General features: G+C 44.4%; 1 protein-coding gene across 3 annotated transcripts; it reads right to left on the bottom strand.

Moving 5' to 3' along the window:
- Window positions 1-12,637: 12,637 nt before the first annotated feature.
- On the bottom strand, window positions 12,638-18,104 carry LOC127317706 (uncharacterized). 3 transcript variants are annotated; one of them, XM_051348302.2, is made up of 9 exons: window positions 17,802-18,104; window positions 16,436-16,542; window positions 15,629-15,712; window positions 15,329-15,416; window positions 14,661-14,808; window positions 14,348-14,545; window positions 14,215-14,280; window positions 14,033-14,107; window positions 12,638-13,406 (listed from the first exon to the last, which is right to left on the bottom strand). In XM_051348302.2, the coding sequence occupies exons 3-8, from the start codon at window positions 15,632-15,634 to the stop codon at window positions 14,041-14,043; spliced, it is 573 nt and encodes a 190-aa protein (XP_051204262.1). In that variant the 5' UTR covers window positions 15,635-15,712; window positions 16,436-16,542; window positions 17,802-18,104; the 3' UTR covers window positions 12,638-13,406; window positions 14,033-14,040. The 3 variants fall into 3 exon arrangements, with proteins under 3 accessions (XP_051204262.1, XP_051204261.1, XP_051204263.1); XM_051348301.2 differs by lacking the exon at window positions 16,436-16,542; XM_051348303.2 differs by lacking the exon at window positions 16,436-16,542 and having other exon boundaries at window positions 14,215-14,265.
- Window positions 18,105-27,869: the final 9,765 nt, after the last annotated feature.

Below are 27,869 nucleotides of genomic sequence, written 5' to 3'. Positions count from 1 at the left end.
GCATCTAGCATGGACCGTTCATCATATCCTCGGGGGTCACAAAGGGCCTCTGAAACCTAGGTCCATTGTTTGGCTTGTTATTTCGCGAATCATCTCTATTGTCACTTCGCTGCTCGTTGCTTCGTTGATAGTTATCTCTATTGCTTCCTCCAGCGCCTGATCGAAACCCAGCCGAAATTTGGCCAGGTGGATCATAACTCGAAAATCGAGAGAATCGTCGCCTGCCCTGATAATTTCAACTGCGGTCCTCCTCTGGTGACCTGTGTCGCTTATTGTGCACAGCATCTTCGCCATCTGCCCATTTGTTTGCTATCTCCATTAATGCTGATACTGTTTTTGGGTTAGTTCTTCCCAAATCCTCCACGAAATCTTCTCGTCGGACTCCTGCAACGAACGCGTCTATGACTCTCTCGTCAGATATGTTTTCTGCCGAGTTTTTGATGATGTTCCACCTTTGGATGTACTTCTTCATTGATTCATCATGTTTCTGTCGACATGATCTCAACTCCTCGAGTGTCGCAGGATTTTTGCAAGTAGACCGGAAATTCTTGATGAATATGTCCTCAAAATCAGTCCAGCTGTCGATGGAACCTACTGGAAGCTTCTTTATCCAAGATCTTGCGGCTCCACTCAAGTGCACCTGGATGCTTTGCATTGCCGTTGCCCTTGTGCCGCCAATTAACTTCACTGTCTCGAGGTAATCTACCAGCCAATCCTCGGGATCCTGCAATCCGTCGAATTTTTTGAAATTATCGGGTAGCTTAAACCCTGAGGGCACCTGAGTTTTTCGGACCCTTCTAGTAAAACATGGTAGCCCGCACATGTCCTCTTCGGCTATGTCTGGAGAGTGTCGATGTTCCCTTCTATGTTGTCGTGCCCTGTCTACCCTTGCCCGAGTTTCTGCGTCCCTTGCTTCGCCTGTTCTTTCGGGAGCTGCTGCTACAACCGCAGGTCGTGGACTATTTTGCCTTGCTGATCCTTCGGGAGGCGTCGATGCGAACGCTGTTCCCATGGCTCCAACACCTGCCATGGCCATGTTATACTGTGCTTCCCTTGGATCTCCAGGGGGTGGCCTAGATGCGAGGATAAAGGCTTGTGTCGCCATATACCCAGCTTCCGGTGTTTTGGGAATGATGTTTCCTCTCGTGTCTATCGACATAAAGGACATGTCGAGGTTTTGAACTAGATTCTCTCTTTCTTCTTCAGGTATGTTTTGCAACCTTGACCTTGCCCTGTTCCGAGCTTCTCTGTGGCTATCTCCCGAAGTTCCTGAATGTCGACTGAGGTCTGCCCTTCGCCTGCTTGACGCGGAAGCTGCCTCCTTTCTTCTGTTCAGATCAGCTGTTTGTTTTTCCAATTCCCTTCCAGCTCGAGCGAGTCTATATTGGTATGCCTGCAATTCCTCGACCGTGGCGGTTGTTGCCATAGGTTCTGAACCATCCATGGCTCTTGCGGCTCTGTCCTATGCTGCTTGTGGTAGTTGAACTCTCGTACGTGGTGTAGGCCCAATGTATTTGTTGCCTAAACCTCGCCTTAGATCAGAGGGATCGACGTATGGATTTCCCAGATCGTCGAAAGCCTTCGATGTTTCCTCCTCATCACGACTTGCTTCTCCAATGGCGTAGATTTGATGATATTTTGAATTCTGCGCCTCGCTGGATTCGGTGACACCATCATAGAGATTGGTGAAGACCTTTCCAATGGTGACAGACTTGTCGAAGAAATCGAAGCTGTCGATGCTCTCGGAATCGCTGCTTATATAGGAGTCCGCAGACGACTCGAAAGACATGTCGCTGAAGATCTTGGCGAGTTTTTCGCTTGCCTTGGTGTTGATGAAGCGTGGCGAAGAGGTTCCTTCGTCGCCTGACTCGACCGATGATGCCGAGTTTGAAGATTCAGTATGTTCCACAGAGAACCTCGAGAAGGTCGGAATTTCGAGACGATACGTTCCTTCCTTCCCGACGCGAAAGTGGAACCTCCCGAATGTCATCTCCATGTGCTCCTCCAGATACGTATATGCATCCAAACGGGAGGGCGGGTGAGGTATAAAATCAACGAGACCAGTTGCGATATGTTTACCTTTATCCATGATGTTGCTTGCTGCCGATGAAGTCGACGATCTTGAACGTGCCATCGAGATCAGCTCCTTGTCGCCTCTAAATCCCACAGACGGCGCCAATTGACAAGGTATCAACTTGTCAATGCCTACGAGTAGTAGACTAGGGTTTCGTTGGATGTAGAGGGCAAGTAGATCTCGAAGGTTTCAGCCGAAAAGTACTCGACGAAATAGAAATTAGGGTTTGCTCAACAATGATTCGATGTCTTTCTCGTCCCTCGACTCCCCCTTATATATGAGGCGGAGCCGAGGGATTCGTATTGTACAAGTTACAGAGTCCGGGGAGGTTTCTAACTCATCCCGCAAGATTACACACAACACTTCCTATTACAACTCTAGCTTTCCTTAATAATATCTTTGGGCTTCCGAGTCTTCTTATTCTTCGGGTATTGGGCCTTCAGCAAACCCCGGGTACTATCTTCGGCAGGCCCATTGGGGATGTCTATGTCAGTAATAGTATATAGTAGTGTCATGCATTGACACTACTTTATGTTACTACCTTCATAATGCATAGTAATTTAGATGTAGTATCATGCATGAGTGTATTAATTAGCTTGTAGACTCATTCTATCTTGAAGTGTGATGTTATGGTAACATAGATAGTTACCACAACCATCTCTTTTTTCATTTAATATCATGCCATTCCATCAATTTGCATAGTTGGCAATGCATGTAGCTCTGTGTTACTAACTTAGTTACTCTCAGTATGAGTAGTCTTAGAACAAGTACAGTAAGATCTAGTCAATTGGCTACAAGAGATAAAATATTATATGTTTGTTTAGTTGGAGCAGAGAGATTAGGAGAGAGAAGGGATGTGTGCTTTTATACAATAGTCAGCTGTAGCATGTACTCCTAGGCACTATGTGAGACTAAAAGATGGACCATGTATAGTAAAAGTACTACACTTTTATAGTTTACTAGTGTGCTACATGCTAGCTATAAGTTGATTATAGATGATGTGATAAACTGTTATAGCCGGCTATAGTATTGTTCTTACTCTTATAGCCATCATTTCTAGTAGTTGTCTCTAAAAATATATTACTTTATTAAAAAATAGTTAATCTTTCACTCTCACAAAGTGTCTAGACGTCCGTGCTAGAGTTGTCTCTTGCACGAGAGACTACTTATATTGTCTCTCATATTCTCACTTCTTCAGCCAAGCAAAATATAATATTTTAATTTTTATAGCCAAGCAAAGTAGTACATTTTACTGTATTTGTCTAACCGATGACACTAGGCGCGCACCTAGACTGCGCCAGCACGACACAAGGATTTTATCTCTTCCAAGACACACCGTGAATTTTATTGTTTTTCTACACAAGCAGTTCTCACTTCATTGTCTTAGTTAGTACCGAAAAATACATAAATAAACACACTAGTGTTGGTGCCAAATCAAGCACTCTTTTTTGCGAACACGCAAAGCTTTTGGGTGTCATTGCATTAGAAGAAAAGAAGCGGACTACAGCGGTTCCGGCATTCTAGAGGGAATGTGGGTACAAGGCGTGCTAGAATGGTAGGGCGACCATGAGCATGCCAAGAGAGTACAACGCCCGAAAAAGAGAGTAGAGCCCTATCTCCAAAAGTTGCCCAGCCCTACTGCACCCGATAGCTTCCAAAGCTCCACTTCTTCGGTGATGCGCTTGCAGATACCTCGAGCAGTTTCCGCCGAGCGCTCGAAGACGCGGTTGTTCCTCTCCTTCCAGAGTGTCCATACCATGAGGAGGACAAGAGAGTCGAACCCTTTCCTCAGCTGCTGCGGGACGCGCCGCCTGGAGTCGGGCCACCACTCGATGAGCATGTCACCGGCCAAGGGCGTCAGGTGCGACAAGTTGCAGCGCTGGAGCGTGGCATGCCATACCTCCCTAGCGAGGACGCAGCCGAGGGCGAGATGATCCGCCGTCTCAAGGGCCTGCTCACAAAGAGGGCAGTTAGAGTGGGATTGCATACCATGCCGCAACATGCGATCCGCCGTCCAAATGCGCCGTTGCATTGCAAGCCAGATGTGGATCTTGCACTTGGCTGGGGCCCATGTCTTCCAAATGGTCTTGCCGCAGGGGAAGAATTCCAGCCCGAGGAAGAAAGCCTTGTAAGTCGTGCTCGCGGAGTACTCAGTCGTCGAGCTCCACTTCCACTCAACTCGGTCCGGGGTGCCAGGGGTGAGGACAATGAGCTGCAGCGCATCCACGAGGCGAAGGAACTGTGTGAGCACTGGGACACTCAGGGGGCCAGTGATGTCTCGGATCCACTGCCGATTCAGCAGCGCGGATTCAACTGTCCTGGAGTGCTGGGAGACAGAGGACACGACAGCGAAGAGCGCAGGCGCGGAGGCCCTAAGGGGAGTGCCATCGAGCCATGGATCAGTCCAGAAGAGTGATGTGCGTCCGTCCCCGAGAACGACGCGGGTGGACGCGTCAAAGAGATCCTGGACCTCCGGCTCAACCTGGAGAAGGAGGTCAGTCCAACAGCCTCGTCGCATCCTTCGCAGCCACAGCCAACGAGCACGCAGGGCAAACCCAAGAAGCTTGAGGTTCAGCAGCCCTAGCCCCCATACTCCACCGGCCGACAAACCTGATCCCAGGCCACAAGGCAGTGCCCGCCCGAGACCGCCTCCGATCCCTTCCAGAAAAAAGCGCGGATACGCTTCTCCATGAATTGCAGGAGCCATGCGGGCAGCTCCATCGCAATGGAGAGGTAGATCGGGATGGAGGTGATCACGGACTTGATCAGAACGAGGCGCCCAACAGAGGTGTAGAAGGCCGCGTTCCCAGGTGCGAGCCGGCGACAGATGGTGTCGACGATGGGCTGCAAGGAGGCCCTCGGCAGCCTCTTGTATGACAGCGGAAGTCCCAGGTAAGTGCATGGGAAAGGCTTGATGCCGCAGGGGAAGTGCAGGGCCACCGCGGCAAGGTGGACATCAGAGCATCGGATCGGCGAGATGGAGCACTTGTCGAGGTTCGTGCGTAGGCCGGTGGCGCCACCGAAGGACTCCAAGAGCAGGCGGAGGAAGCTCAGGTCGCGGGCCTAAGGCGCGACAAAGATGACAACATCGTCGGCGTACATGGAAGTCCGGAACCGCACACCTTGGCAAGGAAGCGGAGAGAGCACTCCAAGGGCTTCAGCGCGGCGCAAGGCAGCGTTGAGGACCTCCATGCACAACAGGAACAACATGGGAGACACGGGGTCGCCCTGCCTGAGGCCTCGCCGGTGTAGGATGGGCCTTCCAGGTACGCTGTTGAGAAGCAGCTTCGATGACGCGGTGGAGAGGATGATGCATATCCAGTATGAGAACAATAAATCCCCACGAAAAACAAACTGAGCATATCGTAAGTATATACCTTCATTTCTTCGAAAAGAAGAAGAGAGGATAACTCCGACCTGTCGCACACAACTATCTATATCTAATAATAAAGAAAATAAGGTTTCTTGTTGATCCGTTTTTTATTGCCCCTATTTTTGTTCAAAATTACACCACATACCACCGCTTAAGTAAATAACTGTTTGTTTATTGTTTCGTTTCCGTCCGATCAAAGAAAATAAAATCTGGGGCTAGACCACGAGGCCACGATGAACCAGAGAGACGTCGTGTTGTAGTCAAACTCGAGCTGGAAGCATAGCCTACGTACACACGGCAACAACGTATAAAAAGGATTTGATTTCAGGCAGGGGAACGGAAGCAGCAGACAAGAACCCGATGGGTTAATGTTGAGAGATTCCGGCGAGCTAGGAGATAGAATCTGACGCCTCCTCTCTTACCGGTTGTTACCATCGACGCCATGAGGCGCCCCGAGCTAGAAGATGGAATCTGATCTACCGCTTTCTCTATGTCCACAAGATCCTCCAGCCGAATTAAAGAAGGAAGGGAGTGACTAGGTAACAGTCGACTGAGATTTTAGTTTGTCTCAGTCGACGCCCTAGCATCATGAGGCCACTTGATGATTGACACACATGCACGGACGGAGCATGCACAACAGCATGTGCACGCATGTTGTGCTAGCTAGCGAGCTGCCAATTAAACAATATCGTTTTAATCTTATACAAAGGTAACTAATAACAGTTTAGAATTCACTTAGCCTAGTACTAAAGGAATTTCATCAAAAATAATAAAAGTAAATGTTCCTTAGACCTTTTCACAAATTTAATTGGGACATGCAGTCATTTAAAATTGAAGAACAAAGAAAAAAAGACAAAAAAAAAGTGGAACCAAAAGATATGCTAGTTACTCATTTCTTGAGAAAAGTGCAACTCATATTAAAAATCGGTTCCTAGTTGCACATTTCTTCAGAAAAGTATAACTCATATAACTTCTAGTTACACATTTCTTTAGAAAAGTGTAACTCACATCAATAACCGGTAGCTAGTTGCATATTTCTTGAGAAAAAATGCAACTCATATTAATACCATATGGAGTTGCACATTTATGCAAAAATTGCAACTCACAATGAATATAGGATGCCAGTTGCATATTTGTTGAGAAAAAAGTACAACTCATATTAAAAATAGCTTTCTAATTGCATTTTTTTTGAGAAAAGTGCAACTCGTATAAAAAAATCTTCTAATTGCACATTTCTTTAGAAAAGTGTAACTCGTATCAATAACTGGTAGCTAGTTGCACATTTCTTTACAAAAAATGCAACTCGTATTGAAACTAGATGGAGTTGTATATTTCTTCGAAAAGTGCAACTCACGTTGAATATAGACTGCTGGTTGCATATTTCTTGAGAAAAAATGCAACTCATATTGAAAATAGGTTTATAGTTCACATTTCTTGAGAAAAGTGCAACTCATATTAAAAAAAACTTCTAATTATATATTTCTTTAGAAAAGTGTATAACTCGTATTAATAATCGGTTGCTACTTGCACATTTCATTAAAAAATTGAAACTCGTATGGAAAACTTTACTAGTTGCGCATTTCTTGAGAAAAGGTGTAACTCGTATTAAAAACCCGATAGAATCTATATATATTATAAAAAATAGGAAAATATAACTAACATAAATAATAAAAATATAAAAACATATAAAGCATGGTTTGCATTTTTCTTGATGAATATCAAATAAAAATGCGCAAATAATATAAATAATCATAAAGAAGACATAAGAAAATATTATAAGCATAAATGCCGTCTACTTTGCTATTTGTACAAAATGAAACAAAACAAGTGCAGTAAGCCATATATCTCTGATGTAGCGATCCTGTGTATTATGTACTGTTCTCGTGGTGGTATTGACATCGCGCTGCCTAACCAGAGGTCCTGAGTTCAACTTCTCAAGCCGCGCGTGCCGTTGTTTTTTATTTCTGGTTCCACGAATCTTAAAGACAGATCCAATGCACCCACCTCGGGTTGACTGAGACATAGGAAATTCTCAGTCATCTGAGACTTAGCAAAACCGAAGAAGGAAACCAGCAGATGTTCAAAGACGTGAAGGGGATTAGTAACGTAGCCGAGTTTATCGCCGCCGGCGATTTCTTAGGTGATTTGATTTGCTGGCGATTTCTTAGGTGATTGGATTTGCCGGAGGTTTTCCTGCGGCACCAGGAGATCGTCTCACACACGCAGGCGGTGCGGCACGAACGAGTCCACCCGGTTGAAGCTTTTCGCCTGACGATAAGTCACGGTGCAAAAGATTATAGATGTCCTGATTGTGGAGTAGGAGATCGGCAAGGCCGTCCGGGTGGTCGCCGCGGACCTAAAGCTAGCCACCCTCAGCAACGTGCATGCAAGCCTCAAGGCTGCCTCCGATCCCAACGATAACGACAACCAGAAGCACGCCGATGTGACCGTGGCTGCCGCGGAAAAGTAGTGGACATCGATCGATCTTGCGGGCATAGCTAGACTGTTGAACCGGTGCACGTGCTCTTCTGTAGAAAGATGAGAGGTGCTTAAAGAAAGAAAAACATGCAACAGGGAAAATTTTAGTAAATGATCCTTATCTATTTTTTCATGAATTTTAGATCACCGTCTATTTGGACCAAACAGGTAACACTAGGTCGCTTTCTATTTTCGTTTTATATCATGTGTATGATCTCTATGAATTATATGGAGGTTATTTGGAGGTTTAGAATTTATCACAAAATAGTGAAAAATCTCATAGGGGTATTCAATGCCACACCATAATAAATTATTCCAAAATATTTTCAGAAATTTTTAGTATAACTTTTCTTCTCCGAAAGTTTTAGTTTAAAGGAGTTTTATTCCAAAATAAGTAATTTGTACATCCAAAAAATTATCAAAAGTTACTGAAATTGCATTGAATTGAATAACAAAAAAAATTAACATTAAGATTTTTTTCTGTTTCCATGGCAACATTAAATTGTTTTAAAAAATATACTATTCTTCCGATTCAAACTAATTGACTCCAATTTATCTAGATACGGATGTACGTAGAAGCGTTTGTTAACTAGATACATCTATATATAGATAAAGTAATGTCAATTAATTTGGATCGGAGGAAGTAGTTTTTTTGTAAATAGCAGTATTAGGGGATTTATTTTTGGCTTCTAGGATGGTTTCTTCCCGAAGTTACCCTTACTCAGCTTCTGGCAGATGTGCCTCTCCCCAACTTATTGAAATGTATAAATTGGTCTTTCTAAAAAGCCCTTCTAGAACCCTAAAAGAAGTGTGCCTTAAACTACCTGTTTCTATCTTTACACCCGTCTTTCTTAAAAAACTTGAAATAATGGTAGATGTGGTGAAATGTTATAAATACTCATGAACTCGCTTAGATCCTTCAGTTACGGATTTTCGGAATAATTTTGGCTATTTAAAATCCGCAGCAACGCGCGGGCATGATTTGATGGTTGCCTTTCTTTGTAGTTGCACAAGCGGTAACAGATCACGCCCTAGCCCTACCATCTCTTCGTCACGGCGTGCTGAACCTAAGAGATCCCTCGACGTTGCAATAGATATAGAAAAAGCCAAAAAGGCCAACGTTCAATCTAGCATCTCACCAATATCTTGCTTCTCTAACCTTTTTTATCTCTCCAAATTTCAAGTTCCAACCAAAGCTTCTATTTTGTGTTAATTAGTGAACTAATCTAACGATTGTTCATACAAGGGAGGAGAAGGTGGTACTCACATGCAGAGTTTGAGGTTTTTGTAGGAAAAAATAATTTAATTTGGAGTTGCCCTTTTTTGCTTGCAGTCTGAAATAATAGACATTATTTTTCTTTTGCATAATTAGAATTGACAGTAGACAAATGTAATGTATGATTGCCACACCTATTCGTATTGCTTCCAGGGTGCATTGGTCTTGACCGCCTCCTCCAATCCATGGAATTTCTGTTAATTGCTATTGCCTTTCACTTTCATACTTTTGGATATTTTTTTAATTTAAGTCACTAATTCATTTTCTATATATATGAATAAATTTGTTCGGCCGTAGCAACGCACGGGCAATTTTCCTAGTCTATATCTATATCTATACCTAATAATAAAGAAAATAAGCTTTCTTGTTCGTCCGTCTTTTATTGCCCCTAATTTTCGTCCAAATTACAGCAACTGCCACCGTCGAGTCAAAAGAAAACGATTCATCCGTCCTGTTTTTTTCCTCTGTCGCGTCTCCTGGGCCTGGCCCAATTACATCGCTTGGTGTGGAGAGTACCGGTCGGTTTCTTATTTTCTCCACGATCCGAAGGAACTGGACAGGGTTCTTCCGCAACCGACCACGTCTCCTCGATCTCCAATCCTTCCTCTCCGCCTCGCGCTCGAGTTCGGTACAAACTCACTTGCCAAATCAAATTCGAATAAAAAAACACCCATACATAGTCCTGCTCCTCTGCATACCGAAGGACCTCAATCAAGAAGATTAATCCCTTGCAGAATCTCTGGGCTTTTCTCCTTTCAACCGGCAACCGCTGCCGGCGCAACGTCAACCCTAACCTTGGCCCCCGTGGCCAGGTCCTCTGATCCACCCCGCGCCAAAAGGATTGATAAATCCCTTGCAGGATCTTTGGGCTTTTGTCCTTCAACCGGCAACCGCCGCCGGCGCAACGCCAACCGTAACCTTGGCCTCCGCGGCCAGGTCCTCTGATCCACCCCGCGCCTTTGGATTTTCTAGAGTTCAAGAGAAGGAGCTGGCAGGATTCCTCACGGTTGTGGACATGAGTCACTACTAGGAAAAGGCCTAGCCGTAAGATTGCTAACAGTGGCGCACCACTAAATAGGTGCGCCACTACTATATAGCAGTGGCGCACTAAAAAGTGGTGCTCCACTGCTAACCTATTACCAATGGCGCACTAGTATAGTGCTACGCCACTACTAATTGTGAGACTGGGTTATAAACAGGTCTAGAGTTACCAGTGGCGCACCACCTATAGGTGCGCCATTGCTAGCATTGGCTAGCAATGGCGCACCTATAGGTGGTGCGCCACTCTGATGAAATAGCAATAGCGCATTGTGTGTGCTGCGCCACTATGCTACCGGCCGCACTTTCCCCAGATCCACATTCTCTCTCCAGTCTCCACCCATCCACCGCTCTCTCTCCAACTCCAAACCGCACCGTCTTCCTCTTCTCGCGATGTCCGCACTTTCCCCAGACCTCGCGATGTCCCCTGTCTCACCGCCGCTTCTACACCGCCCTCCACACCGCCGTGCTCGCGCTGTCCCCAAGCCAGACAACCACTTCCGCCGGCGTCCAGGACCGCTTCACCCTTCCCCAGGTCCCTACGTCTTCCCCAGCCCCAGTTCCTCTCCCCACACCCAGATCCTTCTCCCGCATCTCGCGGCCCCCGTCGAAGGCTTGGAGGCGAGCGGCGAAGGCGCGCGGCCCCGACGGCCACGGATGCGAACTCGAATCGCCGGCTTGGTCCTCTCCCCTGAAGCAACGACGGCAGCAACAGCACGTCGAGTAGCGACGAGCCCCACGGTGCCGACGGCGAGGTCGTGGAGCATCGCGAGCGCTGACTCCCCAGGTGCCTATCAGCGCCGCCGTCCCCTATCCAGCACCGCCGTCCCATGTCCAGCACCGCCGTCGGCGGGCGCGATCCGACGAGGCGTGGCGTGGAGGCGCTCGAGATGGTCGAGCTCGCAACAGTGCCGGCCAGCCGCCGGCGTCTCCACCAACCCGCCAGCCGCCGGCGCCACCACCAACCGGCCAGCCGCCGGCGACACCACCAACCGGCCAACCGCTGCCAAAAGGCTGATCTAGATCTAGATGGCATTTTGTAATTAGGCCCCTGTAAAATTTCTGATGTGGATCTAGATCTGAATCTGACGTTTTTGCCCAAGACCCCTGTAACATTTGAAATCAACCCGCAGTACATGGTCCTGGTGGCCAGCTTTTATTTTTTTTAATGCAAAAAAACCTTAGCAGTGGCGCATGTTGATGATTGATGTAGTGCGCCATTGTTGTAGTGAAATACTAGTGGCGCACTGAGTGGTGCGCCACTGCTAAGACTTAGCAGTGGCGTGATAGTAGTGACGCACCACTAGTGCGCCACTGATGGCAAAAAGTGGTGCGCCACTGATTGCCTTTTTTCTAGTAGTGAGTGTGGCGTTGGGCTGCCTTGCGCAAATTCAGAAAAATTAAACTGGCAGAATTTGATGTGATGTGGATTTGGTCTTCAAGTTTTGCAGTTGATTTGATGCAGAATTCGGTGTCCAATTTTAAATAGTACAAATGCCCGTGAGTTGCTACGGGTTTTCAAATTTTATTTCCCAATGCACTTATATAATTCATAACTTAGTATGAAAATTTAAAACAAATCAGGCATATCATAATGTACTATTGCATGATAATACCGAACGTAATAACAAGACATTATTGTTTTGCATCGGCATGGATTCAAGTTCTAGGTTTTCTTGTTACTCTTCCGCGGTAAGCTCCAAACCTGTGTTCTGTGTCGTTATAACTGTGAACACAACAACCTTTTTTTAATGTATTATTGTCTCACAAAACGTGGATGATGCAAACACAGGTATAACTGAAGGAATACTTATTTTCTGATTTTAGTCCAAACAACACTTTGATATTCATAAATATCCGGAGACAACCTTGGATCGTAGTCTTCTATGCCAAATATACAGAAGGGGCTTAGCAAATCTTCAATAATGGCTGGGATACAAAAAAAACTCCGTCCGCAAGTCGGTGGTGCATCTATTTTCTCCCCATTTTGCAAATATATTTATGCATTGCCACACAATACGCGTGCAATTCCCGGTCATGCAGAGGGAAACACATTTGTCGTCCTCTAGCAACCTCCCCCTTTCATAACCAACATACTCCATAATAACAAAATAGAAGCATAATGGATGATTTCTTGAAACATAATGGATAATTAAATTGTAAAACAAATAAAAGTATATAATGCTAAAGTTAAGCTATTTTAACAAATGTGTACACTGTCTCCACAATGTTGTTGCAAATTCAAGTGATACTTTTTGCAATTGTCCTCTATTTATTCCCATGTTTGTATACCTCCCATCTTGTGAGAAAGTATAGTCTTCTTTCCTCTCTCATGTATGTTTTTTCACACCCAATAAATTTAAACAAAGTATCAACATGTTCCTTTATTCTTCCCATTTCAACCACCCCTTGGCTCAGACTTCACCAGTACGTCGCTGCTTGATCACTATGTTTCATCGTCGACCCACTTTACTTCGGTGTAACTCTCCATATAAAATTATTGTGGGATCTCTTCATTAAATTTCGTGAACATATTTTTTTGCCCGAGCGTTGCTATGAATCCTCAATTTTTTTGCCTACCCTATATGTAAACATAATGTAAGTGTATATTTCTTGTAGAGTATCTTCTTTGCTAGATTGTGCAAATGCCAGCTTATACCCAGATGCTATACACAAAGTACAAACTACAAAGATGAACTGAGTGTATTTCTTAAGTAAAGCACTTAGATCTTCATGGATGACCATCACCTTTGAAATACAAACTAATTATGTAACACCGATCTGAAGGACTATCCAATCTACATAAATCCCCGCAAAGTATTCTACATTTCCCAACATTAAAACAACATTGAAATTATAAAATCATGCACTGGCATAACTGTAAACCTCAATCAGTGGCTACTAAGAAGGAAAAATGAGCTCATGTCCAATGGTGGAATTTCTTCACGACATGTCTGGCAGCGACCTGGGTTTCAGTTATAATAGGAAAAAAAGTGAACAACAAATCAGTCACAATGCATATTACAACTTACTGGACGTAAGTGAGCATGGCCATCAACTTTCAAGTCCAAATCAACACTTAGTCAAATTGAAGACTTTGATGCAATGAACTTCATCATTTGTGATAAAAATGGTATTGCGAGACAGCTCATTCCATCCAATTAGTTCTGCAAAAAAAAAACTAAATTTTATTCTACAATCAAATCTCCTAAGGGTATTTATAAACATAGGCATAAAATTTCTCAGTGCAAGTTTAAAACAGCATAATTACATAAATAACCATAAAAGCTTGGACAGTTTGTACTACTACAACTAACATAGAGTTGAAAATTTTACATTGATCCTTAGTAGTAGTACTTAGTGTGCAGCAGTCTTGTTAGTAAAACTAAGACTTCTTACATGCGCAAATGTTTGCTACAACGTACGGGTACAGGCAAGACATGATATTTCTTTTTGCCAAATGGCATCTAGTGAATACAGAGCTAGCAGAAATTATGCAAGCCAGATACACCATTGACATATACAAGGTCAGTGGGATGGTTTAATTTTGCAAGTGAATCACTTTAAAAGCATCATTGCCCTGGATAAGAGAGTTGCTAGTGATGCAGCAAATTTTACTATTCACAAGAATGTTGGCCATATTCAGATATGCAATTAGGACATATCTGAGTGGATATTTTCCAGGTAACAATACTGAGTGCCTAAAGTGATACATTTTTAGAATTGAGAACACAAAAATAAATCAATGGTTTATTCAAAGTTTGACTTAGTCCCAACAGTTCAGGCATTTTACCAAGCATGTCAGGTGCACAAAAGTGTGAAGCTAAGTAGCATCCCCCAATAGATGGATGTACAGCCAGCAGAATAACTGCAACATAGATAGCAATATTAGCACCATGTCAGTTGGGGTAAAATTTCCAGGTAATTAGGCAATAAATTACTGAACTTGGCATTTTAACCAAAGGAACAACGAACCGAGTATAGTTTAGTAGCATAACTCTTCTTGTTGTATTCTGCTCCGTAGCCCTGGAGCAGGAGAGACTACAATGATTGTCAAAATAAATCCCTGTTCCAACCAAAAAGAACTATTCAATTAGGCAATACTGACCTGAAATCTAGGATGAGAGTACAGACTACAGAGGTTTTCTCAACTCCAGTCCTCTCTACCATATCAAAAGTAAGTAGTTCATCACTGCAGTTTGCTCTTCCAAATACCGTACCACAATAACCTGACAACCATTGGCATTTATTCTCACTGCACGAATCAAATGGACTGAAAGAAGAAGTTGCAAAACAACTATCCTTGCTGCATACAAAATCATATTTCAAAAAGTATGCCGACATAACCTTGCTATATACAAAATCATATTTCAAAAAGCGATCATAGAAAAATACTGAGAAAGATATGGGGCATCACACACGTTGCTGGAAGGAAGCGGCGAGAGAGGAGGGCCTGTTGAGACCGGCTCGACAAGATTGATGCCATGCTCCACTTTTTTCCTAGACTCCCAGCACTGTAGTAACCAAGTGTCTTCAACACAAAGAATCCAACAAGTGGCCTTGTGTACCCTGTGTATAAAATATAAAGATTAAACAGAATAACTACAGCATAATACAGGTTGGAGGGTTAGGTATTGCAAGTGTTAAGTTCGGTATTATTTCATAAATAGTGAATGAACCCAACTTTATAAACGGCAAATATTAAATCAAAATCCATAAATGCACTAAACTATATGGAATAATTTTCTTGCATATTTTCCATTTGTACAATATAAGAAAAGGATGCATGGCCTGGACAATGGACTAATTGTGTGTAGGGAACGGACAATTGAAGGCATCATCAGAAGAAAGCCAAAATAGAGCGATCAATTTGAAACAAATAAATGAACTTTGATTCCATCCATTATCAGATACCAACAACTATTCAACACGTTTGGGTGTAGAGTGGATCACCATTTATAATTAGCGTATTGCACAACCATACTAAAAATATGCAACAAAAATTGTAAAAAATCCTGCATCTCACATATCAACAAAAATATCTATAAAAGCTTGAACATCTCACAAAATCGCGCAATGGAAACCCGACCTTGTTGGAGCACCCTAGGATGGATGGAGCTATACTGCTGTAGCATGGACTGGACAACCATAGACCTCCAACGATGGCGACCATAGACCTGGAGAAACAGAGTCAGGAAACGGTGATGACCAGCCCTGGGACGGCATGCCTGGCCGACGGGAGCGTGAGCGTTATTGTCCAGAGCAGCATGTCGGGGCGGCACTCGGTGGAGACCCCATGGAGGTCGAGGCCGCGATCAGGGCCGGCCGTGGAGGCGCGTGGGACTGATCACGGAATATCGGATGAACCAAATGCGTGCAATGGACGTACCACCATCACTTAGTACCGTGTAGGCCAGCTCCTTATTCTCCGCATCTCTGGCACCCGCAGGGTCACCCACAGCCCCGCCTTGATCTGCGAATCAACAGAATCATGAGCCACTTATCTTCAGTTTTGAATTGCATCTTAATAACTGAAATATGGTGCCTGAGATGGCTAGAAAGAGAAACAACTCTACTAAACTAAGCAAGACTGGTCAATCATTTACTTGCAGCACTCGTTATCGCTGATCAGCTCATGCTACAATGAAATATGGTGAATGGCCATATTATGCAAGTTCTGTCACTGTTTTACAAGCATACAAACAGACCAGTCTCTTTGACCTGTTATACATGCATTAATTTGAACTACCTCGCCCTATTACATGTGAAATAAGAACAACTAAAGCATCCTAGACATCAATACTTGGGCATTACCATGAACATTTAACATGCAATTCAGATGGGTATTTCTTTAGCAGTGGGAAAAGTCTTCCGAATATGTATAAGTTGATCTAATAGTTTCAGCACTTGTTGCAACTTGCAACAATAAACACCAAATGCCATTCTCTAATATTATCACAAAGCAAATTTGATTTGAGAAAAGCTAGCAAGATAGCTACATATCTGATAGAAATTATCAAGAAAAGTATGCCGACATATCTTTGTTGTATACAAAATCATATTTGAAAAAGCAATCACAGAACATTATAGACCAACTTGCAGTTGGGATTTTATTCTTAAGAAAGATAAAAAGGCGAAACATTCATATATTTTGCTTGGTTGATTTTTTTTGGTTAAAAGATACATATAAACTAACTTGATAGGCGTGCCGCTCCTAAGTCCAGCCGTTCTGTGAATTGCGTATAGAATGAAGGCATCGCAAGGATACTTTGCACACTTGCAGGCTGTGGCAGGCAAAATTGGCTGCAAACACAGCTCAATATATTACTGTTTGTTGCTAGCTGCAATATTCTGAAGGCCAAATTCTGGTGTAAAAATATATACATAATCAAGATCAAATTTCTGGACCGTAGAGAGAATCAGATCAATTACAAAGATTTTTCTGAAGTCCTAATACTTCGCCTATAGCATGCCACACCGGTACTGCTGATAAAGTCATTGGGAACATATATTTGAAATATGACAGGAAACCTGACACTTATGCCACACCGATGCAAAAGTTACACAGTAAACATCAAACAAAAACCTACAAGCAGGCATGGTAAATCGGGACAAATCTGGGTGATGTGAGTACTGGATCAGGTCGATGTGGACTCGGAGGGATCTTGGCGGCGGGTCGGAGGGATCTTGTGCACCCAGGCACCGTCCTTCTCCTCCTCCGCCATGGACGGTGGGCGGAGGGATTTTGGTGGCGGGGCTCGTGGGAGAACCAACGGGGTCGGCGGCGGGGAGCTGCTAGATCAATTTCCTCGAGGTGGTAGCGGTGGATGAGGTTCAGCAACGTCCGCATCATGGCTTTCGTATCCTCCCGCGCCGAGGCATTGTCCTGCTCCTCCTCGCCTTGACAGACGGCGGATGGATCTTGCGCTATTGCGCTCATGTGGCCAGGGGTTCCGTCCTGCTAGGGTTTAGGATGTCGGGCCCTTCTTCCTTTTTTTCTTGTTTGGTCCTCTAAACTGGTGGGATCGTCGAAGGGTGTGACGTATTGAGCCAAAATCTTACGTATTGGTAGCGGGCAGAATAAGGGCTCCTTTGATTCAAAGGATTTGCAAAGGAATTGTGTAGGATTTGGTTCCCATGGGAAAATTTCCTATACATGTTATTTGATTCATAGGAACATATCCTATAGGAAAAATTCCTATAGGAATCTTGTAGTGTAATTCCTATAGGAAAAAAGCATTAGCTCATACCTCATGGAAAAATTCCTTTGCTACAATCAAACAAACTTCATCTTCCTATAGGATTGAAGTAGCCATGCCATTCAAATCATATACCTTTCCTATTCCTATGCTTTTCCTATCCTTTAAATCAAAGGAGCCCTAGTAGTGTAGATTTTGGAGGAGATTGATACACAGGGGGAGACGGAATTTGCGACCAAAATAAATCTGCCATGTTGGATCGACCAACGGGTAGCCAGGCAAGTACTGCCAAGCAACTCTGACGCTAGAGCAGGGATCGGAAATTGGTGGATCTCATCCTACTATTCAGGTTCGGTGACTCACCGGCGGGGCTGGTTCCAGCGGAGAAAGAAAATTGACTCAACAGCGGCGGGTCTGCGACGGCCAAGGAAGAGCAGCATATTTGGGACCGGGAAGGGAGGAGGCAGCGCCACCGCCGGCGTGATTATTTTTCCCAGGGCGTTAGTGGTGAAAATCTTTTGAGGATCTCGTGGGCTTGATGACAAAGAAACAAGAAGGGAAGGAACAGGTCGTGGCTGTTCATGATTCAGCCCACGGCCATGCCTTGGAAAACCCACAAGGAGTTTAATTTTTTTACTTCAAAGAAGTTTGATAGCTTCAGGCCATAGCGACCCAGAATTCCGCCGTCTGAACTAGGCGCTCCCTGTAGGAACTCTCTAAATAAAGAGGAAAAGTATGGCTTTATTTATTTTATTATTCGGATGTCTAGATATGGATCTTTAACCTGCTACGTAGTACTATCTCATTGTACTCCATTTATTACAACTTCAAATAATTATGCACCGTGTATCTTCATCACTTAATAGCAGAGTAATTATCCTTCACAAAATACAAGTGATCATGATGAATTGGTCTTTTTAAAATATTCAGTAAAAATCAATCAATATATTATACTCGATTTCGTGTGATTTTCACTATTACTCGATTTAAATTGTCCTATGATTTTCACTGTAGACAATCAAAAGTAATTTTTCGTGAATTTGTCAATTGCACGACTCCAATTAGGATTATGGTGAGCTGGTCTCGGTTATGTTAGATGCAGCGATTCACGTTGTGCTTCCGTTCGCTGGGTTGATCAAGATTTTTCCGCCGCTCGATCTACAGAATAGCTGATCCAGGTAGGCAACAACAGGTGTGTCTTCACTACTACTGCTCCTTCTGTCTAGGTTGATAATTCTGACTAGTAGCAACAGGTTCTTGGGCACAGGTTGATCGATGATTTTCTCCTGCGTGACTGCGTCTAAATCTTAGCTTGCTATTGTTTTCCCCCGCCAAGTCAGATCAGACTACATAGGTAACACTTAGTTTTCAATGGATCCCAATTTATTTTAGATTGCAGATTTCGTTCTTTTTGTTTTCGATGTAAAAAAGCTATGGGATGCGTTGTGTTAATTCACATGTTAGTAGTGGAGCCCATATTATATCATCTTTATTTGCTGAGTAACCAACTGAGCTAACATGATATGAGTAATGTTGAATAATACCACCTCGATCCCTTCCAACAGATCCCACCAATACATATAGCAAAATGCGGAATCAACATATCCTTCGGCATTTTAAAAGCGGGTGACTCCGTAGCGAAGCACGGGCTTTGTCCTAGTACATTAGTAAAGAAAACATGTAAAGCCATAAATCAATCCAAACAAATTTTGTCAGGCTAACATTAACCCCGAGGTGAAAAATCAAACACAAACAAAAGTACATAACTCCTAGATTAAGCCTTTAAAAGAAATTTCGGCATGCATGGGTACTGAGTCCGATCGTGGGTCAGTCTCATGATTCAAGTCACCAACTTTAACAAGGGCAAGACCAAGGCACAACACCGATATTACGGGATCTTGTGTTTCTACAGAAGTGCGCATACTTATGGATGAAGCCGCCTCTACCATCATCACCTGCTCGTCGGCCGCTCCGTCGACGAGGACTACCGGCATGTGACGTACAACGCGCAGGCAGCGAAGCTATGGTCCGCCAAAGACTTCGGCAACTTCGTCGACCTCATTGCCGCTGCTCCTTCTCCACTAGCAGCGCCAAAAGAGAAGTTGTTGTTATGCTCTAAAATAGAAAAGCCCAGATATCTATTACCGAATGGTATAAATTTGCACTATTGTTTCGTTTGTGATAAAGTTGCCCACCCCACTCTGCGATGTTCAGTTTTGAAGGCGCTTCAGCCTTCGGCTTATGTTCATGGTGCCGGTTTGGTGGAAACTTATTTCACTGCGCTGCCTGACTCTGTGGTTAATGAGGATCTTGCGCCGCCTCAGACACATGTTGCTATTGTTGTGGTTCTGGGGATGTGGTGCTTGATGATGTGGTTGCTAAGCAGGTACCAGGCGATACTCAAATAGGCCTAATTGGAAGTGGGAGGCCGTGGCTCATGGTGATAGGTTGTTGTGTCGTGGTTCAGTTCTACTATCTTGGTTTCTCCTTCGCAGTCGTCTGAGGTACCTCATAAGCTGGAGCTGGAAAAGGTATGGCTGCATGTCGAGGGTGTACCTCACATTGTGTGACACTTCATGGGTTTATGGGCTGTGGGTTCTCTTTTGGGTAAGATGGTGGATGTTGATTTGGTCGGTCTCAGGCGCATGGTTATGCTCCGTGTTTAGGTTGCGATGTTGACTTCTAAGATTTTCGACAAATTTGTTGTTGATTATGGGTGTGGGATTTTCGCCAAGTCTGATGTTGTTGTCAAATTGCAGGCCTTTGAGTTTCGTTTCCGTAAATAGCCGGAAGATTGTGTACAGGAGCCAGACTTCATTCTGTTATTTTGGGTGAAGAAGGATGATGAGGATGGGGATACCGATGATGGCGATGATGCCATGGATACTTCTGAGACGAGGATGGGCCCGTCAAATTCTACACCACACAGACAGATGGGCGGATCCTGGGCCGTTGCGCCTAGAGGCTCTTGACGAGGGATTAACTCGTCAATGCCTACGGATTGTAGACTTATGATTTTGTAAAAAGTAGAGGGCAAGTAGATCTCGAAGGTTCAGCCGAACAAAGGTGCTCAACTCAAGATTATGGTGGTTCTGGTTACAAAGATTTCAGTCCTCTCTTTCTCCCTCGGCTCCCCTTTATATAGGAGGTGGAGCCGAGGCTTTTTCCGTGTCGTACAAGTTACAAACTGTTGAGGCGTGATGTGCCTTTCCTATATTGATACAAGTTTCCTAGTACAACTCTACTTTTCTGACCCGCATATCCTTAACTTCCTGAGCCTCCAAAGTTTCGGGTTCATGGGCTTCATACGTCCTTATAGAACCAGGGTACTTTATTCGGCATGCCTATTAGGCATACCTATGTCAGTAGCCTCCGAGATTTTGCTTGAATCGTAGAGTCGAGTAAAATCTCCATTGTAAACCGAGTAAAATCATGTGTCTATTTAGTAAAACTTTCGAATCATGGTGAATCTTTTACATAATATCTATCTTGTACATGGATAATGGTAAATAAGGCCCGTTCATCTAACAGATCAGGTACCAGTTAATTGCTCTTGTGGCAAACCCGCGTAAACCTACTTCAAGCTCAAGTCCCTGGACTCGAACTCGGGATACTGGCGTAATTCGACATGCGCCGCTCAAGGACTTATTGTGAATCGAATTCCAGCTTTATTCTATCGAGTACCCAACACTTCCGTCAGTATTTTTCTTCACATCTGCTGATGCGGATAAAGTGGGAGAGCGCATTCATGTGTGATGCCACGCAACGCAGGACGGATCCCGAGGTCTTACCTTCGCGTACTCTTTTTCAAGTCACGACATTCAGAGTTTTTACCGCGGTGGACACGCTCTAAGAATATATTATCGAATGCCTTTGTGCGGCTGCTGGAATTCTTCATTTTCTCGAGTTGACTCGTGAAAGAATATCTTGACCTCCCGATGGGAGTACATGCCGAGTTATATGTAACTCGAAGATGTACGAAAAAAATTCTTCGACTGCAACTCTATATTGACTTGTTATTTTGCTTTCACTTCTTCTCTCTATATTTCATCGGGTGCACGACCAGTGCTCCCGATGGGAGTAGTCCCCGAGGCTACAACCGAGTGTTTGCACTTGGTTGTAGGCTCAACTTCTATTATTTACCAACTCTGTATTTTTATTATCACCTCGTTATCTTATCAGAAGTATATGCAATACTTCTGATAAGAGTAGCCCCGAGCATATGAACAAGTGATTGCATCTCGACATAAGTTCTCGAAGTTTTCTTCCACTATATACTGCTCCAGCTCTCGAAGTTTTTCAACACCATGACATCGTTGCTGATGAAGGCCATGTGTGGACACCTTGGGAAGACACGACTGCCGGTAGACCACTGTTTTGTGGGTCCAAAACTTCTGCTCGTCCCCCACGAAGCGCAAGTGGGCCTTCACGTCCTCCGATATTCCCGGCACACGCGCAGTAACTTCCTCCCATTAAAAATAAAATGTAAAAACTATTTACCGCACAACCACGCGTAAGGTCCAGGATCCTCTCCTTTTCATCCAACGGTTGAGCCTCATCGTCTTCCATCTATAATTTTTTACCCTACGCCTCTTTTTCCCCTTCGCTGCGCCACACATTCATTCGCTCCTGCCTCTGTTCTTCTTCCACCTCGAGCACCTCCTACACTCATCTTCTTCTTCTTCTCTTTGCTCCACCACTTCGTCACCATGCCTCCACGAACCAAGCTCACCAAGCACATCGCTCCCGGCATCGGCGAGCGCGTGGAGAAGGAGAGGATCTCTGGATGGGAGAGATCCAAGATCTCATCGCAGGACAAACGTTTCCTCAATAAATTGGGCCTGTTCAACAAAGAGGCGATGGAGATGCCAGGGGATGAAAGTTCCCCTCGTCCTCCTTTAGGTTTTCGGGTAAATTTTGTTGACTTCCTCATCCGCGGGTTTTCTGTTCCTGTGCATGAGTTCCTCCGCTGTCTCCTCTTAATGTATGGGATTCAGCTTCACCAGCTGACCCCTAACTCTCTCCTCCATATTTCCATCTTTGTCACCCTCTGTGAGTGCTTCCTGGGCATCCACTCTCACTGGGGCCTGTGGAAGTGCATTTTTTACCTCCGCCGCAACAACTCGAAGAACACCATCTACAATGTAGGTGGTGTTTGTATTTGCGTCCGGCCAGAAGTCAGATATTTCGACTTGGAGTTTGCTAACTCCATCCAAGGCTGGCACAAGAAGTGGCTCTATGTTAAGGACGAATCTTCGGATACCCAAGACTATGGACTTTCTCCCTTTGGTTCTTCGGAAGACATTCAGAGGCGTAGATCTTGGGATGCAGAGGCCACAACCGAAGAAAAAGTGGCCACTGAATCGCTTATTGCTCGCATCCAAGAGCTCCAGAATACTGAAGGGGAAGAGCTATCGGGTGTGCAAATCATTGCACACTTTCTGCGGATTCGAGTGCAACCTCTTCAGGCTCGGAAGGATCCCCTTTGGTTGTAGGCTCTGAAGACTCTGACAGGGTTTCTGAAGATCTCCCCTTTAAGGATTTGGATAAACTAGTGCGCCACTTCACCTCTTTGAGCAAAAATAGTGAAGCCCCTTCTTCCTGTCGCGTGGAACCATTCAGTGGTGACCATGCAGTTCCAGCTGTAAGTGTTTTCCTTCGAGTTTTACTCCTGCTTTTCAACTGTAACTGTTTTTTCTTCGGGTCTGATAATTTTGTTGTGTTCTCTCGCCCTTTTTTCTTGCAGGACCACCAAACCCTTTCTTCTCTTCCCCCTACGTGGAAGGTGGAGATGTATCTGAGCGAGCCATTGTTACTAACGACTCGCAAGAAACTTTTGTTCGTGAGAGCGAACCCACAGAATCTGATAAGAGTGCGGGTTCCTTTAACAAAGGCTCAGAGTCAGTACAACCTTCTAACTCCGCTCACTTAATCTCTCCTCCTCCTGCTGCTTGTCCGGATAAGCGCAAGAGGAAGAGAAACACTGACAAAGAAGATTCTGGTGCGTCCAAACTTTCTGAACCAGCCGCCGAAGAATCTTCTACCGAAGAACAAGAAATCTTCGACCCATTCACTGCTACTGGCAACGTCAGCTCATAAGTTGTTCCTTCTTTACTTCTAACTATCTCGTCTTTTGGTTTCCGCATATTGACATTGCTGATATATTGATAGGGACGACGAAGAGGAGTTGGAACCCGAAACTCATGGGCCAGCCAACACGAGCACATCCCACATGTTGGTCCTTTTCGAGGATCATCATGTCGCGCCAGAAACTTCGCCTCCAACACATGTTGATCCAGAAGCGTCGACTCCAGCACCCAACCCCCGAGCACCGAAGAAGAAGGCTAGGACGGGTGCTGCTGGTAAGCAAGAGATTGCCACCGGGAGTCTGTTAACTTCTCTCCTTGATGATGTGAGATATCTTCTCTTGTTTGTTGCATTATTTGTTTACTCGAATAATTTTCGACTTCTCGGTACTATATGTCTATCTTGTCGACTTTTTTGCAGCCCTTGATGAAGGAGATGGTTAACACAGGCTCCCGTTTTATCGGGTTCTGTGACGAGGCCGAATCCCTGAGTGGTAAGATTTTACTGCACTCAATGTTTTAGACGTTCCTTTCTTGTTTTGTGCCTTCATTCTTTCTTTCTTCCAGAGGCGTTGCATCGTGCCGAAGAACGCACCGACGATTTGGAGAAGAAGCTTAAGGCTAGCGAGAAAGCTCACAAAAAGGCTGAAAAAGACAGTGCTGATGTCGAAGATCTTCGTCGAAGAATTAAAGCCGTTGAAGATCCCTTGAGCGAGAAAGAGGCCAAGCTCGTCCAGCGCAAGAATGACATAATTACGCGCTTTGAGACGCAATCCAGAAGATTTTCGAGTAATAATATCTCTCCCTTTGTCCTTCTACTTTCGTTGTCGTGATGGAGTTATATTGATATTGATAAAATCTTTCCTTTCTCCATCAGGGAAGATTGGTGAGCACTATACCAGGAACCAGGAGTTGGACGAAAATCGTCTCTTGGATACTCTCACCGTTCTCGAGTTGAACTGCAATCTGGCGTGCGAGTGCCTGTCGTCTGCGCGGAATGTGTTTGGGCGCATCTTCCCCCACTTTTTCCCGAAGACCGTGCAACCCAAGAGATTTGACCAGCTCGTCAAGCCCTTCCTTGCAAAGGATGATCCAACCTTGGCGCATCGCCAAGCAAGCTTGAAGATTGGAGTCGAAGGGACTCTCGCTCTCGTGGCAGCTAGTGGTCAAAAGGTCGAATGGGCGAAGGTTGCTGCTGTCAGGGGCTTGAACAATGAGAGGTGGAAGGTTCTGGTGAAGGATGCCAAATTCTACGCGAAGAAACTCATCGCCGTCCTTGACCTGAGGTCTTCAGACTCTGCCAGCACTGCCCAAACGGAGGTCAAGTAGACCAACTTGTACTCCTTTTTTCTTTTTTGTAGATATTGTCACCTTTTTCTGCCCCCGACTATTTATGTAAGCGCCTTATGAGCCGTATTTTGTAAAATGTCCTTTATGTAATGTGCTATGACTATGAATAGAAAATGTGCCTTGCCGAATGATTGATGTCGATAATTTTTTCCTTCCAGTTAATTTTTGACAACTATACTGGGGTTGGATACTCCGACACCTCCCCTGCTGCCTCGCACTCCACGAAAGTACCTGGAAGTGCTTCTTTGGATATTTCGTCATGTCCTGGCTCGATCAAAAAGGAGGTTTCTGATTTGCAACATCAGCTTCAGTCGATGAAGAAGCAAACTATGAATGCTTTGGAGCAATCGCGGAAATCTTCGGATCGGGAACAAGCGGATCTTCGTCAGGCGCAAGAATATCTTGAACTAAAAGAAGCTGCGACTTCCAGCGCCGCTCGATCTGCTTAGCGTGAGAATTATATACTCGACCTCATGACTGATGCAAGTCAGGATATGGCTGGTATGTTACTTCTGTCTCGACTCTTTTTCATTGTTCTGTTGTGTCTATCCCTGTGCTATATTGCTTTTTTCCTTTGTATTCCATGTAGGTGCGTTTTTGGATACTGCTGCTGAAGAACAGAGGGTAAATTTGCGGGTTGAGACCCTTCTTCATCTTGCCAGGGCCAACGATATTTATTTTTGGGCAGACGAGACTCGCTGTCGCTGGATTGTCCAGTTTTAGGATCGACCTACCCAGACTAGAGAGTTTCTCGATTTCTACAATAGTACATTAGCCATGGTATATAATGCCACGTTTCCTCGCAACCCTCAACCCAAGAATCTTACCGAACTCATGGACAAGTTCAAGGATGTACGTAATATCCACGACTTTGTGAAGGCTCAGATGATGGCTGGTGCCAAGTTTGCTTTGATCTGGCTGAAGATTTGCCACTCGAAATTGGATCTTGACAAGGTCTTCGAGAGTTTTCTTCTCAAGATGTCGAAGAGGAAAGTGAACATTAATCGGCACAATGCGATTGTTTCACCTCACCGAGAAGATGATTGATGAGCTCCCCAAGGTAGACACCACTTTCTTCAAAGAATACCGATACGATGATTCGACGCAAAATATACGTGCTACAAGAGAGAATATAGATAGGTGGATATATGAGTTCTTTATATTGATCCATGTGTGAGGCTTGAGCCAAGACGCAATATTGTGTATATGTACTTGTCGTATATCTTTGTTTTTTAAATATCGGGTCCTTGTGCGGACGATTCTTCGTGTGTTATATTGTCGTGTCTTGTTATAAAATGTTGCGAGATATCTACGGGGTCAAAGTAGATTCCTCTGGTTATATTGTAAGTATCTGTTTAGCCCTCGAGTATCTCGGGTGGCATAAGAATATTATTTTCTCGTGACGTTTTTGTGAAACCAAAGCGTGTATATTGCCAAGTGTGTGGAATTCGACTATGTTATAAATTTGCGGGCTGAGCCCCCGAGCATTGCTTGTAAACAGATGAAGAACATATGTAATCACTATTTTTATTTCAACCATGCTATATTGCAGCGTCGCAAGCCCGCCTCATTAAAAACCTTTCAGCCCCACTCGGTGCCCTGAAAGAAAAAGAGTGCGTACGAAAAGTTGCGAGTTGTTCAGATACAATGTATGTTTACATAGTTGCTACTATATTGGCTTCCTTCTAGGCGTAAAAACACCGCAATTGTGCAACGTCCCACGGGTTCCCTTTATCTTTGCCTATCTTCTTGTCCTTTAATCGATATGCTCCTCCTGGAATAACTTTAGTAACGATGTATGGCCCCAACCATGGTGACTCCAACTTCTCATGTCCGTCTTGCTTGAGCCGAAGAATTACATCGCCAACTTCAAAGGATCTGGGCCGCAAACATCTGCTGTGATAGTTTTTAAGGTTCTGCTGATATGCACTTACTCTTGATAGCACCACATCTCTTGCCTCATCAATTGCGTCGACATCATCTTCTAGCGCCTTCTGCGAAGCTTCTTCATCATATTCTACAACTCTGGGAGAGTTGTGTTCTCTTTCTATCGGGGGTACTTCTTCAGCACCATGGACTAAGAAGAACGGAGTTTCTTGAGTTGCTGCGTTAGGAGTTGTTCGTAAGCTCCACAATACGTAGGGTAACTCGTCGACCTAAGTATGTCTTGCTTTTTCGAGTGGTTTCAGCAGACGTTTCTTGATGTCATTGCAGATGAGACCGTTTACTTTTTCGATTTGCCCGTTGGTTTGTGGATGTGCGACAGACGCAAACTGAAGCTTGATGCCTATACCTTCACAATAGTCTTTGAATTCTCGGGAGGTGAAGTTGCTTTCGTTATCCGTGACTATGCTGTTAGGGACGCCGAACCGAAAAATTATTCCCTTGATGAAGTTTACTACTGATGTTGCATCTGCCGAAGTTACTGGTACCGCTTCGATCCACTTGGTGAATCTGTCGACTGCCACGAACAGATATACGTGTCTTCCTAGCCAAGACTTGTGTAATTTTCCCATCATGTCAACTCTCCATTGTGCAAAAGGCCACGCCAATGGTATTGGCATTAATTCCGATGCTGTAGGCTGAGGTTTAGACGCGAATCTTTGGCAAGCATCGCAAGTGCGCACGATTTGCTTCGCATCCTCTAAGGCTGTTAACCAGTAAAATCCAGCTCGAAAAGCCTTTGCTGCTATTGCTCAACTGTTTGCGTGATGGCCACATACTCCTTCATGTATGTTTTTTAATATGACATGTCCTTCTTCGGGTGTAACACATCTCTACAGCACACCCGATATACTTCGCTTGTATAATTCTCCCTTGACCACTGTAAGCGCCTAAGATCGCCGAATAACTCTTTGTGCTTCTACTGGATCTTCGGGTATTTCATTCTTTGTGATATATGCCAAGTATACTTGCATCCAAGGGACTTGTATCATCATGACCTCCTCTGTCTCTTCCTCCTCATCCGAAATATGTGATTCTGGGGCTGCTAGAG

The sequence above is a fragment of the Lolium perenne genome, chromosome 7 (assembly GCF_019359855.2).
Source record: "Lolium perenne isolate Kyuss_39 chromosome 7, Kyuss_2.0, whole genome shotgun sequence".
Taxonomy (NCBI): domain Eukaryota; kingdom Viridiplantae; phylum Streptophyta; class Magnoliopsida; order Poales; family Poaceae; genus Lolium; species Lolium perenne.
Note: the sequence above shows the minus strand (reverse complement) of the source record. Positions and strands in the feature narration are given on the sequence as shown.

Coding starts and splice junctions, on each gene's coding strand:
- LOC127317706 (XM_051348302.2), bottom strand. Junction 14,281..14,347: donor ACTCTCATCCTAGATTTCAG/GTCAGTATTGCC, acceptor CAATCATTGTAG/TCTCTCCTGCTCCAGGGCTA. Junction 14,108..14,214: donor ATGCTACTAAACTATACTCG/GTTCGTTGTTCC, acceptor TCTATGTTGCAG/TTATTCTGCTGGCTGTACAT.